Consider the following 16290-nt stretch of genomic DNA (forward strand, 5'->3'; position numbering starts at 1 on the left):
GACTGATAGAATAAGTACTCGGCTTCCAAAGAATAAGTCCTGGGGTCGATTTGCTCGACTAAAGGTGGTGCTCCAGCATGGCCGCAGTCAAATGACTAAAACAAGTAAAAGAGTATACCATTGAGTATATTTGAATCTTTCAGTAAATGTTTAGTTGATTCACAGAATTCTAAATGAAACATCAAAAAAATATCATTTCGCATTTTATTTCAAATAGAGATATGCATTTCTTTAAAATGGTTTAGTTTGAGGGAAAAGGGACATGACTTCTTTGGGGTCATTAAGGTATTTATTCCCTAGTCAGTTTAGGCTGAATACTCACAATTACTGGTCTCTGCTGAAGGCACTGGTGGTGTCTAACTGGTTGATGCATTAAGTTGGCCACTCAAGAACAGGAGCAGTCTCTTTGACAGGCTTCCACATAGTTTCTGTCCTCCAAATTTCCCTCACAAGACTTTGGCCAGCCTGAGGTTATGGCAGGAGCCACCCAAGGTGCTGCACAGTGGGATTGAATTCAAAGCTACAGGTGTGTGAAGTGAATTATTTAACCTGTTATTGGCAAAAGCACCAGATATCACAATTTACAGTTCAGTGATAAAAGAAAAGAATGACTGTCACTTGCGTATTTTTTTTTCCAGAAAGAAAGGGATGATGATTGCCTATGCAGATAGACATCTTAACAGCTGCAGATGCTATAATGCGAAGGGAGACAATTCACATTAGGCTGCTATAACCATGCTTTCCCCACAGCAGATGTGCACACCCCATCCTCATTCACTTTCTCTACTGGCCGTTTGTCAAGAATTTCTTGTGATTGCTTTCTTATTCTAATTGGCTCACTGTCATCTGTTCTCATTGTCACATCACACATCAAGTCCAGTACAATATCTTTATACATCGTCTCATCCATAGCTTTCTCCAAATAGCGACATGGAACTGGAAACTGGTAAGATCCATATATATATTTTTCAAGCACCATTCTTTATCTTCATATTTCTTCTGATGTTTTATATTTTTCCTTCTTTTCATTTTTTTTTAAAGGAATAAACATTGGAAATAGTTTTTCGAATGTTTCTATCACATATCTTGCAAGTCTGTGTAGTAGTAGTCTTAACTGTTGCCATGGCAATAATAGATTTCAAGCGATCCAAAAATTTCCGATACAAACAATTAATGATCTCGAACCAAGCAGGGAGCCTCTACGCGGTTGCTCAATTTGCTAGAAATAACAATCAAATTTCCTCTGAAAACATCCCACTCTCTTAAAAACGGGAAGGACACTTAAGAAAATGTTGATTTAAATACTCCTAAAAGATAAAATGTTATGGCTAGAATACATTTGATGATAGGTTTACCTAATCAGATCAAGTCTACGGTTTAATGACAGTAATTAATTGTATTTTCAGTCACTGACTGAAAACATTGATTTTCATTGTGACTGATTCTACCCAGGTAGCATCATAGCAGTTGCCTTCCTTCGGATTTAGCCTACGACACTATTGAATAATTACTTCTACACATTTAGAAATACAAAAACAAGTAGCATTAATAAAATGTTTCGTAATGCCAACAATTAATGTGGCAGTTACTTTATAGCTTGTTCTTTTTCTATGTTGTCATGAAATAATAAGACTACCACTGCCTTTATCTTCGATATATGAAAAAGTTAAATTGTCAAATAAATATAGTTGTATAAATAGTGAAATCAAACACGGCAAGGTTTTATCGCTATGAAATTTAAAGTCCCCCACCACAAGAAAAAAGAAAAAGTAAAAAATAATGAAAATAATAATAACAATTCAGGGTGGTCTCAGAAGGCTTGCAGCCTTCGTGTTTAACTAGCCTTACTACTATTTGTCAACTATATGACATTTCAGCATCAAAACATTTAGTCTGCTGTAACAATGACATACAATATGTGTTCTATAAAATATTATTGTTGTGATAAAATGATATTACTAAATGGACATTTATATTTGTAATTAATTGCTCAGCATTGTGGCATTATTTTCCTTTGCAACGACACTAATTGTTTTAGCTACAAAATGACATTTTAACATCTAGTATTTATTTCAAGTAAATGAAAAATATTAATGCTCTATTTTTATAAAATTCATAATTTATTTGCCATAATTAACGAAGAATTCAAGAAATGTTTATTTTTCATATTTCTGCGATATTTCAATATTGTACACAATTCTTGTTTGAAAATTTTATTTCAATGAATTGGTTTATTTACTCGTATGACTTAATAATGTTTAGAACTCGTCAAATATATATTTGATTGTAATATATCAGAATTACCGTCGTTCTGTCTTGGAAGTTTTTTTTTGCTTCTGGTTATCTGTTTTATTTAAAATTTTTAAGAGTCAATTAACAACACTTAACGTTTGCATCATTATTTTCATCAGATATCCATTTGAATATATTTCACTTGTATTTCTTAAAACAATTTTTACGATTTCAACCTTGATGTTTTGTTTGATGGGTTGCTACATTAGGGCTTCATTTTTACTATTTATTGGAAGCCAACACCCAGATAATTTTTTATTTATTTTTCTAACTTAAATGGTATTATGTGTTTTTTAATACTAGTACTAACTATATTTGATGCAACTTTATAACTGACAGAATCGTTTCAGGGCCCCATGAAAGCGCATGTATTTCTTTGTCAGAATAGTTTTGTTTTGAATAATAATAATAATAATAATAATAATAATAATAATAATAATAATATTTTCGAGGGTAAAAAGTAAAATCGATGCAATCAAGAGCAGAGTTTGTCCCTCTCAGATTCTTGTCGTCTCTCCAATGCTTTGACGACCTAATCTTCATGGAACTCGATGCTTGGTCTTGGTCAATGTCAGACTCTATCCAGAGTCTCGTGACCAGGTTGCTTTGCCCAAATGGTTTGGGGGTCTAGGTCTGCGCAAGTGCTCCTCTCTATCTCTTCCCTGTTTTCTTTCCTCCATCTATGCTTGCTCTTCTTTTGTAGGCAACATTCTCTCCTATCCAACACAGACTAGGAGATGGATGAAGCTCTATTACAGTGGAGAGTGCTGGGGTTTTTTCAGTTCCTGTTACAGTTGAGGATAGACAGAAGCAGAAAGTATGGAACAATGTACACTCAGGTCCCACTTTCAATTCTCTCCTTGATCAACCTGATCAATTTTCAAGGTGTCACCTACTTTCTGCTAGTGCAAAATTCTCGGAAGACTGAATTGATGCCCTGCCTGTGGCCACTATTGGTGGTCTACTCAGTCTAGATGAGCTCCACATCTCTATAGCACTCAGAGTGGAAGCCGACGTCTGTAGGGGACTGAAATGTCGCTGCGGTAAGCCCCTCAACTTCACAGGTCTTCACGGTTTGTCTTACCTCCTAAATGCTGGTCATTTCGCTCGTCACACCGTGCTAAACTTACTCATTAAGCGGGCTTTGGCTCGGATAAATATACCCTCAGTTCTGGAGCTGGCAGGATTATTCATAAGTGATAGGAAGAGACCAGGTAGTCTTACTCTCTCTGTCCCTGGGTAGAAACCTCATCTGGGACGTCACAGTCTTTGACTCGTTTACTCCCTCCCACATCCTGGATGCTGTGGTAAATGGGAACGTCACTACTTCCGTAGCCGAACGGAACAAAATCCTGAAATATCGGGACCTGTCAGTGAACTATCTCTTCCAGCCTGTGGCGTTTGAGACATTTGGAGCAGCTGGGTCGCTAACGGCGAAGTTCATCGTTGACGCTCGTCTGACCGAGGTGTCAGGAGATGCCCGTGAAGGTGCTTGGCTGTTCCAACGCCTAAGCTTCGTCATCGCCCGTGGCAATGCTGCGAGCGTTTTGCCTTGCTTCAACAGGTACCATTGAACCTTGTAATGTGCAACCAATTGAGGCATTTGGTATTGCATTGATGTTTTTTTCCCTTTTCTTTTTTTGTTTTTCTTGTGTAAAATATATTCCTTTCACTGAATTATTGCAAATTGTAACAAACAGAATTTATTTTGATAAGATAATTATTTCTGTGTATTTATATGTATATATACCGATTTTCTATCTTCAAACACTAAAATGCTAACACATTCTATCAAGAGCAAAATTTTACAGAAAAGTAATTATGTCGCGTGTATTTGCTGTTAATCGTTCTCTCGTCCATTAACATTCGATATACTTTTGGTAGTTAATAGCCATGTTGCTCACGTTAATTAAGAACGTAGTCAACGTTTCAGAATAACAATGCCAGTCCATTATTCTCCTTTCAATACTAAATAGTTTCATTTTGTAAACATTTGAAGTAAGTACTTTCACTTTCAGGGTGCCGTGGATATGAATAACTGCCCTAACATGTTAGACTTCATTAGAAATAAACAAATATTAATAGTTATAGTAGTTAAAAATAACAATCATTGAATAAATTAACCTTCAGCCGTGGCTGTGTGTTAAGAAGCTTGCTTCCCAACCACATATTTCGGGTTCAGTCCCACTGCGTGGAACCTTGAGCAAGTGTCTTATACTATAGCTTCGGGTCGAGTAAAGCTTTGTGAGTAGATTTGGTAGGCGGAAACTGAAAGAAGCACGTCGTATATGTATATATATATATATATATATATGTGTGTGTGTGTGTGTGTGTGTATCTGTGTTTGTCCCCACCAACTATTGCTTGATAACCGATGCTGGTATGTTTATGTCCCCGTAAGCTAGCGGTTCAGCAGAAGAGACTGATGCAATAAGTACTAGGCTTACAAAGAATAAGTCCTGGGGTCAATTTCTTCGATTAAAACCCTTTAAAGCAGTGTTCTTCCATGGCCGCAGTCAAATGACTGAAACAAGTAAAAGAATAAAAGAATTGTTACTTTTAATTTGACTTCATTGCATACATATTTTAGTGAAGACACATGACTTAACGATCATGGTGTTGAACTCAAGATCTCCGAGTCATGGTTTTGATTCTCCACCCACCGAGAACATAACGCGGCGTGATGTGTTTTTGAGCGAAATACTTCATGTCACGTTGTTCCAGGACAGTCTTGAAAATTAGTACCAGTGGCACCCTGCAACAGTCTATTAAGAAAGTCTTGTTCTTCAGCCTTAAACGCTTTAAAAATCTGGATAAGCTCAACATCATGAACTTGTAGGCTCGAGATATTTTGTTTCCAATTATTTCTTTCGTTTATCAGACTAAAATTTGATCCTGGTAAATCTTACTCCATTCTGAAATATATCTATATTAAAAATATATATCTCGTAATTTTTACCAACACTTGGAAGTGTCCTAAATGAATTTTGGTCACTTATAAATCTTTCTTGGAAAAATTAGCATATATATATATATATATATATATATATATATATATATATATATATATATATATATATATATATATATATATATATATATATATAACCAAATAATTTAGGACAATGAATGGGTTATTTCCCTCGGCTTTTAAAATAAAAAATATTAGATATATATAAGGTTCCCTTCCAGGGGTCCTATTATCGAATTTTTCAACAATCTGAGTATGCCACAAGATTTCTAGACATGAGTTCTACGCACGTGTCGAGTTTCATCGAAATCGATGAAACGGTGCAGGAGGAGTTAGCTAACAACTCCACAAACACACCAACAAACAGTATTTGCCACATATATATATATATATATATATATATATATATATGTGGCAAATACTGTTTGTTGGTGTGTTTGTGGAGTTGTTAGCTAACTCCTCCTGCACCGTTTCATCGATTTCGATGAAACTCGACACGTGCGTAGAACTCATGTCTAGAAATCTTGTGGCATACTCAGATTGTTGAAAAATTCGATAATAGGACCCCTGGAAGGGAACCTTATATATATCTAATATTTTTTATTTTAAAAGCCGAGGGAAATAACCCATTCATTGTCCTAAATTATTTGGTTAAAATGAAATTGAGTATGCTTATTTCTTAGTACAGTTCTATATTTAAGAGATGAGGAATTATGTACATTATTTACATTTGACGGATATTTATCTATCCGTCAAATGTAAATAATGTTATTTCTTAGTATTTGAACAGTTAGAGTTATTTTCGCAATTTATCCAGTACACCCCTTAAACAAGTAAATAGTATTTTCCTAAACAACAAATCCACTTATTTCGGTTAGTGACTTATTCACGAATACACCAACACTAGTTCCCCTGAGGGTAATATTCTCTGGGAACGCACAAAAGCCCTTTTCAGAGTTATTTACTTTGAATTGTTATTATCTCATATCTGATTAGCCTGTTATTACGTAACATGCTTCACGGTTTTAGTATACATACCTTATTAGTATTTCCTCCTATGTTCTATATACTCTGGGAATGCATTAAAGCCTTTTTGGGGGCTACTTTATTTGAATTCTTACTATCGGGTAACTAATTTCATGTTATTACATAACTGACTTCACAATTTGGATATTCATAACTTGTTGGGAATTCCTAAAAACAAGATCCTGTGTAAGACAGTTCGGTATTCTCTGTAAATGCACAAAAACCATTTTAAGGGCTACATACTTTGTATTGTTGTTATTGGATTAGCGAAACAATTATGAGAACGGAACCAAGGGATAAGCCCCGCTTTCCCGGGAATTACCGGGTACGTCAGCTAGTATATATATATATATATATATATATATATATATATATATATATATATATATGCACACACACACACACACACACACACACACTTCGTTTTTGTATCTGGTTTGCAAGATTCCTTATGTGAATTCGTGTGTTGAAACAAATTTTGTTGTCTGGAGGAGAGTCATAGAGCCCTAACGCACTCGCCGGTTCAATTTCCACTTATTTATTTATTTATTTATTTAGTCCACAAAGCTTTTTCATGGCTGCGTTTGCGACCGTATCAACGGATTTTGACTGACTGTCCCTGACAGTCTGGAATAAATAAATAAATAAATAAATGACTAGAAATTGAACCGATGAGTGTGTTATATTAAGGCATTATGACTCACCCCAAACAACAATGTGTGTGTGTCCATGATTTGGATATATTCATGCACTTCTGCAAAAGTAAAGCCGCCAGAAAACTGACTGCTCAGTGGTTCAGTAGCTATTTGGTGGATAGGTTTTTACGAGTGGAAATTCCCTGACAGCTTCGCAATACAAACTTTTATCGCGATCTAACGAATATACACGTCAATACCTACAACCTTTCCTGGACCATTAAGCTACTAATCCCTTTCTTTGCACTCACTCCCATTAACACTATCCTAATCATCTTTAATCACTATTATTTATTTTCTTCCCAAGCTTTACAAACTCAACCATTCCAACCGCCCAATCTGTATATGCACCCTGAACTCTTCTCCTGTTCCTATATATATATATATATATATATATATATATATATATATATATAAACTAGTGTCATTTCTTCCATACCCAGCCTTCTCAACACTTAATTCCTTTCACCTCTGTGCCTCACTTGAACCTAACAGTACCACCCTTCTCCGCTTAGCCAAACTTGTCCTTAGGCCTGAACAGCATTCACCTCTCTGATGAGTTCTATCAGAAAACCATGGATATCAACATGAACTCAGCTATGTTAAATTCTTTGTGGGCTAGTTTGCAGCCCAGATCTTTGCCCAATTCATTGGACCACCCCCAAGTTGTATCTTCGATATTTGCAACCATTCTGCTGCCGCAATCTCACAGTCTTAATTTCTTACATTAACTTACTCCACCTGGTTTTAGAATTTAACTCGGCCATCTGCGACACTTCTGTTACTTTCCGTCATTTATCAATAGCCCTTACATATCCAACTTTGTGTGTTACAAGCCTACACAGATTCACACTCCCAACTTGACTTTTCATCTTTTCGCCCTTTTGTCATCCCCTTTTCGCAAATTCTTCGATGTAGTAAAGATTATTCAGATTTCTTGGAAAATCCAAAGAATGATCCAGTTCTTTGCATGTAGCTAACCTACTGTAGCGGTGCCACCAAAATGTGGTGGAGTCATCATAATGTGGTGGAGTATGTTGTATGTTTGTGTTATCGTGTCAGGGTGCGATAGGCATGTGTTTGCCTGTGAATAAACAAAGAGATAACTATGTTCAACTATAACACTTTGTTTGCTGCATTGAACTCTGGTGTTAGCACATATTCTTCACCACTACATTAAATTTTGGCAACTTACTTCGAGTTGCTAGGAAAAATGGAACCAGGATACATCTGTGGAGTTGATGTATCCGAAGACTAAATATGTTCATGTGTGTGTGTGTCTGTGTGTGTGTTCGTTCTTTCATCTTGCGTGGCACAGCTAAAATCTCTATGTGATAGTCGCAGAGCACTGGGTCGGTCTGTCGTGCATCACACTACCTTGAATCGATTGTCAACCCCTCATTCAACTGAACCCAGTCCACAAAACCAAAGCCATGACAATCGTCATACACGCATGCTACAAAAAATAGGGTTCTCTTGTTTATCCTCTTTCAGCGTCGCCTCTGTTGCTAAAGCTATCTTCAGCAATTTTCACTTTCTTTCCTTTGACTGTTATTTTCTCGATCCTCTCCTCCCCTTTTTCAGACGAAAGAAACAATTCTTTTCTACTCTAGGCACAAGGCCCGAAATTTTGAGGGAGGGGAGCCAGTCGATTAGATTGATTCCAGTACGCAACTGGTACTTAATTTATCGACCTGGAAAGGATGAAAGGTAAAGTCGACCTCGGCGGAGTTTGAACTCATAACGAAATACCGCTAAGCATTTCGCCCGGCGTGCTAACGTTTCTGCCAGCTCGCCGCCTTAGACGAAAGAAAAAGTTGCGAGGTGTCTTGTTAGAAGCTTCCTTTTCTCCAGCGCCTTCAGTTGGTCCCGCTGGAGATATCGCACTTGTTTCTTCATCTCCACTTGTACACTCATAACTGGTCCCAAAGTGCAATTCCAAGTCACCGAACATTTTGACGACCTCTACCAACCTTATTTACTGTTACACTTGTAAACTCTGCAAGTTACTACGTTAAAACGGCCGTGCGCACATTGTTTCCGTGTGCACCTCTCCAACGTTTGTAATAACAAGCAAGCTCTCTCTAAACACGTAACTCGACATTTCTATCTGCCAATGTACACTCTGAACAATCTCTGCACTACGTCACAGCACGCTTCTCTATTCCTCTTCCTACCAATGCAGGGAAACCACCTTGTTTTCTTTACTCGAGGTATATTAATTAATGAACACCTCTCTCGTTCTCACAGATGATCTTGCTTTGCTCGACATTTTTTTTTTAGGGTTTGATCAGAGATGGAAGGGCAGCACCCAGGATCCTGGTGAGAGTGAGTAGGGAAGATTATCCTCAAACAGAGACCTGGTCTAAATGCAAGCGTACTGGATTAAAATTCCAGTGACAGATTAGGTCTACCACCCCTGGACGAACTCAGAATGTAAAGAAGCAGAAGAAGGACCATAAAACATCTCAGTCTACTGCAATGGACTGATGTTCCCCCCCCCCCCATATTGATGGTGTTAAGAACCGAGTTAAATATCATAAGGAAGTTTTGCCGAATCGGTAGTCTAAGCATATGTGTAAATGATTCCGCCAGATCTTTACTTTCACCCGTTCTTCCTCGCACTAACTCTTCGCCTATAACATTTTTTTTCTCCACACTAGCCGATCCTCGGTAGTATGGTGGTAAGTATTCCCGTTTGTCACGCAGGAGCCCAGGGTTCGATTCCTCGCCGGGGATGCGTTTATACGAGCTGGCAGGATTGTTAGCACTCCAGGCAAACTATTTAGCGACATTTCGTCCGTCTTTGCGTCCTGAGTTCAAATTCTGCCGAAGTTGACTTTGCCTTTGATTCTTTCGGGGTCGATAAAATAAGTACCAGTTGAGCATTGGGTTCGGTTTAATCGCCTTGACTCCTACCCCAAAACTACTAGCCTTGTACCAAAATTTGAAACCAATATTTTTCTTCACACTAAGCCTGCGAGCTGGTGGAATCGTTTGCACATGGGGGTAAATGCTAAGCTGTATTTCGCCCGTGTTTACGATCTGAATCCAAATTCCACCGGGGTATACTTTGCCTTTCATCCTTTCGGATTCGATAAAATAAGTACTTGTTGAAAACTGTGGTCGATGTAATCATCCCCACCCCACCCCCTGAAGTTGCAGGCCTTGTACCAAAATTTTAAACCAATATTTTCTCCACACCAGCGGTAATTCTTTTTACATGACAACAACGCTACACTACAGGCAATACAGCAAACAACAGCAACCAATATTCTCTCTGTCTGTCTCTATCTCTCTTTCTCTTTCTCTTCTTCCTTCACTGCATACCTGGCTCATATATAATTTAACCCTTCTGTCTTCCAAATTTCGTGCTGATTATCTCATCATTTTGATCGTTATCTCCTTGTTAACATCTGTTTCGTCTAGTTACCCTTTCCCTTTCCTTATTCTTAAAATTTCGATTGAATCCATTTATTCAACATTATCAGAAAACATTTTTCTGATAATGTTTTCTGCCCAAATCGTTCGACTTTTCTTCACAGTAACTAATTTATTCAATTTTGTAACGTTGTTATCTCTGTGAAACCAATAGTAACATTGGTGAATTAAATGTGTTAGTAGTGTGTGAGACGAAAGTTAAGCTCGGGGTATATGAATATATATAGATATAATACGTACTGGTCAGAGCATTAAAAAAAATATACCTTGGTTATGTCATGTGAAGACAAGTGAATGACACAGGTATGGAAAAAAAATTTTAATTGGCAGTACACTAAAATATATGAAGCAAAGCTGAACATTTTCCCACTAGATCTGGGTTTGTAACCAACTTGTATGCGTTTCTGGATGTTTTAAAAATAGCTTTATAATCTTTTTTTTTTCTATAGCTCAGGTAAATAAATTCTTGAAAATAATGTGTATGTGTGCGTGTGCGCACGATTAAAATAAGCTGTTGATAAGTTATCATCAATGAAACATTTTGAAACCGTTAGCATGCAATTTACTGTCGTAAAAAAGTGAAAGTATACTATCCTAAAAATGAAAGTAAATTGCGATAGAAACTGAAGTGACGAGAGTAGCGTCCTATTATTTCACGTAAACAATGTATGTGACATAACTAATGTACAGAACGCACATGTATTTAATAAAACATTAAAATAGTACATATATTTTAAATAAGATGAAAACAATCTCATCTACGGGAAAACAAGTCATTGATGCACGAATTGAGATTCGTGAATAATTTTTCACAGTCTCTAAATTTGTTTTACCACATATGTTCATGAAGATATGATGTAAATAAATCATCACTAGTACCACACTGTCGTCTAATTTTCTGCTTGGCAAATATTCATCACTCTTGTATAGTCTCGTCACTTCCGATTTCTATCGCAATTTACTTTCATTTTTTAGGATAAGTTACTTTCACATTTTTACGACTGTAAAATGCATGTTAACCCTAGAAACTTCTATAATATATGTACTATTGTAGTACAATAAAAAGCTAGTGTCAAATATTGGTCTAGATTGGTGCAGCGTGGCGTTTCCTTTTTAATTGTTATAGCATCTTTACCTTTTGTGAGATAAGATGACCCGGAAGGAAAGGGCTGTGACGTCAACAGTCAAGGGGCTTGACTGGAACAAGAAGGGGGAGAGAAAGGTGAGGGAAGTAAGATCCAGGGTCATCCTTTCTCAGCATGGCGCACTTGCCGTGAGCGGACGTCAGCGGAGCAAGCTAGCGGGATTGGTAGTAGCAGCTGCTAACATTAGGTGTGACGGGTAAGCAGGGCTGGCTCAAAGTATCAGCAACTCAAGTAGTTGCCCAGAGTGCCATGTGCTAGCTGGCGCCAAGGAGGCTGTGACAAAGACAAGGAAATTTCCATAACCGTCTGCTTGTACATGCTGAAGTTCAGCTTGCCTGGGACGCCAGCAACCCTTGGGCTGGCCCTGCAGGTAAGGCACATATTTTGGACTTAGTACAGCTGGACAGCCAACAATGAGAAGGTAGGTGAACCATATCTTATTTCCCCATATTACAGTTCCCTCTTACCACAAGCTATTTCAGCACTTGTGTATAGATATATTTCTCCATTGTTGTTGTCCCCTTCCATGAGATTTCTCCATTGTTGTTGTCCCCTTCCATGAGATGGCAGCGAAGGTAAGGACTGGCAGTGATACTGTCAGACCTTTCTATGGAGAAGGAGATGTGGTGGCCTGGATCCGTAAGATCAAGGTAGTGGCCAGGCTACAAGGCATTGACAATGCAGTAGGTCTCATGGCCCTGTACCTAGAGGGCAGCACATTGGCACTGTACCTCAAGGTAGACAAGGAAGACCAATTGAACATGGCTAAGATCAAGCAGCGTTTGGGGGAAGCCTATACGGAGGGAACGTACATTGTGTTTGCTAAGCTGGGAATGGCCAGGTGGACAGAGGAACAGGTTAATGAGTATGCTGCGGAGGTTCGGAGACTGGCCATGCTATCTGGTTTTACCAGAGTGGGTCTAGAGAAGGCGGCACGACTGGCCTTCGTAAATGGCTTTCCTGACATATCAGTGTGACCGCAACAACTGCCTGGCAGCGACAAAATGGCGATGAGTGAGCTCATCGTTCAAACCAGCAAAACACCGGGTGGAAGGCAGTGGTGATGGCAGCTGCAGAAGCTCATGACTGCGCAGAGACGATACCCGGACCCGTTTATTACCAGTGCAGGGAGACCGGGCATATCGCTCAAAATTGCAGCCAGGGAAAATGCTACAGGGAAGTTGCTGCCTCTCAAACTTCCCCCGCAAACAAATAGAGGCACTCATGCAGTCACTTCCTGTAGTTGAAGTCTTGATCAGGGAAAGGCGTTCAAAGCCCTCGTGGATACGGGCTGTGCGACATCTCTCTTGACCCTGAGGGTGACAAAAACATAGAAGGGTACAAGTAGTGTTCAGGCAGTGGACAGCAGCGAGATTGGATGTAAGGGTAGCAGTGACTTGAAGATAGCAGTGCAGGGCACAATGCTGAAGCTGTGATTGTGATTGACTGTGTGGTAGACTGAATTGATGTGGTGATGGGGATGGACACGATCAACTGCCTTGGAGGTGTCAGTGTTAATAGAGATGTGGTTTCGTTTGGTGGTACAGGGGTATCATGTGCTGTAAGTCTGCAACATAAGAAGGAGCAGAGCTCCATGAGGGACTCTACTGCTTGCACCCTTGAAGACAAAGACTTTCAGGTGGTGCTCGATGGTCAGCGGAATGAGGAGTTCCCAATGTCGAAGAACAAGCTGAGAGCTGCTACCAGCATACCTTGAAAGGACATGCCAGGAGCAAGTTTGAAGAAGAGGTAGAGAGGTGGATTAAGGAAGGTGTCCTTATCCCATGGAAGGAGGAGGTGGTGAGCAGAGTGCTACTTCTAATGGCAGTGGTGCAGCCAACAAAGGGCAAAGTATCGTGCCTCACGGGTAGCAAGGTGACTAATGTCTGCAGTGAGACACTGCACAAATGGAGACAAATGACGAGGGCAGCGATGATTGGTTGACTTGAAGTTGGCATATTTTCAGCTCCATGTAAGCGAGAAACTGTGGCAGTATCAGCTGCCATAGGGCCAGACATACTGTTTGACCAGGCTGGGTTTCAGGCTAAATTGCGACAGTGTGCAAGTCTATCCTGAGAAAGGTGGACAGGATAAGAAGGAGCATCAATTCCTTGGTAGATGAGATTGTAGTGTCTTCCACAGAGGTTGTAAGTCATGTAAAGAAGTTCGGGCTGATTGTGAAGCCACCAGTGCCAATGGTTGGAGGAGCTGCACTGGGGCTCAAGCTTCAAAGAGATAAAACAGGCTCGTTGGTGTTTCGAAGGGGGAATGAGATCCCAGAACTGGGTACCAGCGTCAGCAGGAAAGAACTATTCTCAATGTGTGAGAGAATAATGGGTCACTACCCAATCGCAAGGTGACTATGAACAGCATGCAGCTACATCAAGAGATGTGCAGACGAGACAAACTGGGGAGACAAACTGGTGGCGATGATGCAGGAGATCCTAGAGAGGACAAGAACAGAAGACCCAGTAAGAGGAAACTGGTATGTGTCCAAATTGGAGAATGGGACCATATGGTACGATGCTAGCAGCACAGCAGTAGGGGTTGTACTGGAAATCAGAAGTGTTGAAGTGGGGAACATGGCCTGGCTTCGAAAAGCAGATGATTACAACAACATCAACATGGCTGAGTTGGACGCAGAGCTGAAGGGGTGAATCTGACCCTGAAATGGAGGTTGCACTATCCAAACCAATTCATCTACTGTGCTCGGCTGGGTAGGATCAGTGATCACCGATGAAAAGAGGGTTCAAACCAAATACTAAGAAATAAGCATGCTCAATTTGATTTATACCAAATGAGTTAGGAAAATGAATGGGTTATTTCCCTTGGCTGTTACAATCTGGGCAAAAGGGTTATTTCCCTTGACTGTTAAAATGAAATATATTAGATATATATAAGGATCCTTTCCAGGGGCCCTATTATCGATTTTTTTCAACAATATGAGTATGCCATGAGGTTTCCAGGCATGAGTTCTATTCACGTGTCAAGTTTCATCAAAATCAATAAAATGATGTAGCAGGAGTTAGATAACAACTCCACAGACAGAATTTCCCACATGTGCAGTATATATATATATATGTATATGTATGTATATTATATATATATATATATATATATATATATATATATATGTGTGTGTGTGTGTGTATATGTATAAGGGACGACCGTGCGAACTCATAAAAGGAGAAATGGTGACGAATGGAAAAACAGAGGACTCCTTTTATTTAAACGGGTCACACGGTCGAACACACAATAGGACATATTTATAAACCACCAAGAAAGTAAAACAGATATGTTTTTACAAAGTTTAAACTTACTCAAATTAGTACTTTAGGCAGTATTTCATTCTTTGTATCAGAAATTTTCTTCAAATGGTGAAGGGCAGTCCATTTTAAAGAAATCACCATAATGAACACAGAATTTTTAAGCAAAATTTCATCTGATAAAAAAGTGTTTTTAAATAAATGTTTATTTAACCAAGCATGATCATCAGAAGCTAATGACCATTAGAAGCTAATAATCCAATGCCATTGTATTAGAAACTGTAGTTATTTTAGTGTTTAACATATTTAATGCAGAGAGAATTAATACAAAAAAAAAAACCTCTAAATATATGGTGACATGAAAGTAATATTAAGTCAACTTAGTATTCAGTGAATCTAGAAGTAGATATAGCATGAATGTATTGGATTAAAACCCCTTGAATAGAAAAAAAAGACTGAATACTACGTTACGACTCAAACCTGCCCACAAGTAGGCTTCAACCATTGTTTTTTTAATCCAAGTTTTTTTTTAGTTCAATAAATTAAATGTTATTATAATTCTATGAAGGTGGAAAGACAGCAAGAAACGTTGGTCAAACAAGTTTGTAGCAATTATCCTGACTCTTTATATTCTGAGTTTAATTCCTATTGTGGTGAATTTTGTCTTATATCCAACTGAAGCCAACAAAATAAAATACTATTCTGGTATCAACTGACCACCTCTCTCAAAATTGTTTACCTTCTACCAAAAACCATTATTTATAACAATATCCACTTCAAGATTTACCATTAAAATAATTTATTTTACATCTTGAAGGTTCTACATTTTCATATTGTTGAATATCATTTTTTACTGTTCTTTTTTTTTTTACACTTTTTACATTAAATATGCTTTGTATTATAGTTTTCCCTCCAGATGGCATCATTTGAGTTCTTTATAAATAATCTTATACAATTATTTTGTGATTTTTTTATACTCCCTACATGAAATTTGTTAATAACTTAGCTAACAGATGAGAATAGTTCTGTTTATTCAAATTTATGATGGTTACACCATAGATGGTAACCGAGGATGAACTAGTTGATGTTAGTCACTCTCAAAAATAAATGTGTTTACAAAATTTGTGGATACGGCAGCAAAATTGCTAACTGGGACAAAATGAGTCATTTCTAATTTTTCATTATTTATTCTGTACTTGTTTGAAACTATCACATAGCAAGTATTGCATCATCATTTTGTACTGTTGCATCATCTTTGGGAGTAAAAATTGGTCAGCATAGTTGTTCGTTGAATTTAAGAGTTTCAAACCTAGGCAGGTAACAGGTATTATTTTTTCAAGATATTTTTCCTTAACTTTGACCCAATTGTAATTGAGGTTGCCAATAAGTTTTGGTGTTTAACAATCAATATTCTTTTCTCTGTTGGATTTCAAGTCAATTTTTTCCCCACACTA

At 38.2% G+C, this 16290-nt stretch overlaps 1 protein-coding gene across 5 annotated transcripts in view; it reads left to right on the plus strand.

The window, feature by feature from the left end:
• Nucleotides 1-746: 746 nt before the first annotated feature.
• LOC106875670 (uncharacterized) overlaps nt 747-16290 on the plus strand; it is a 29195-nt gene continuing 13651 nt past the window's right edge. For 2 of the 5 annotated variants that reach the window (XR_016242918.1, XM_014923910.3), the window contains exon 1: nt 747-946. Coding sequence is in view for 3 of the 5 variants with exons in the window: in XM_014923910.3 (XP_014779396.1) it covers nt 931-946 (16 nt within the window). In the remaining 2 variants the exon portion in view is untranslated. Of the gene's footprint in view, nt 947-2995; nt 3899-16290 lie in introns of those variants that run through there. The other 3 variants (XR_016242917.1, XM_089356655.1, XM_014923909.3) reach the window with 2 other exon arrangements.

This window comes from Octopus bimaculoides, chromosome 8 (genome assembly GCF_046866305.1).
Source record: "Octopus bimaculoides isolate indiv1 chromosome 8, ASM4686630v1, whole genome shotgun sequence".
NCBI lineage: Eukaryota > Metazoa > Mollusca > Cephalopoda > Octopoda > Octopodidae > Octopus > Octopus bimaculoides.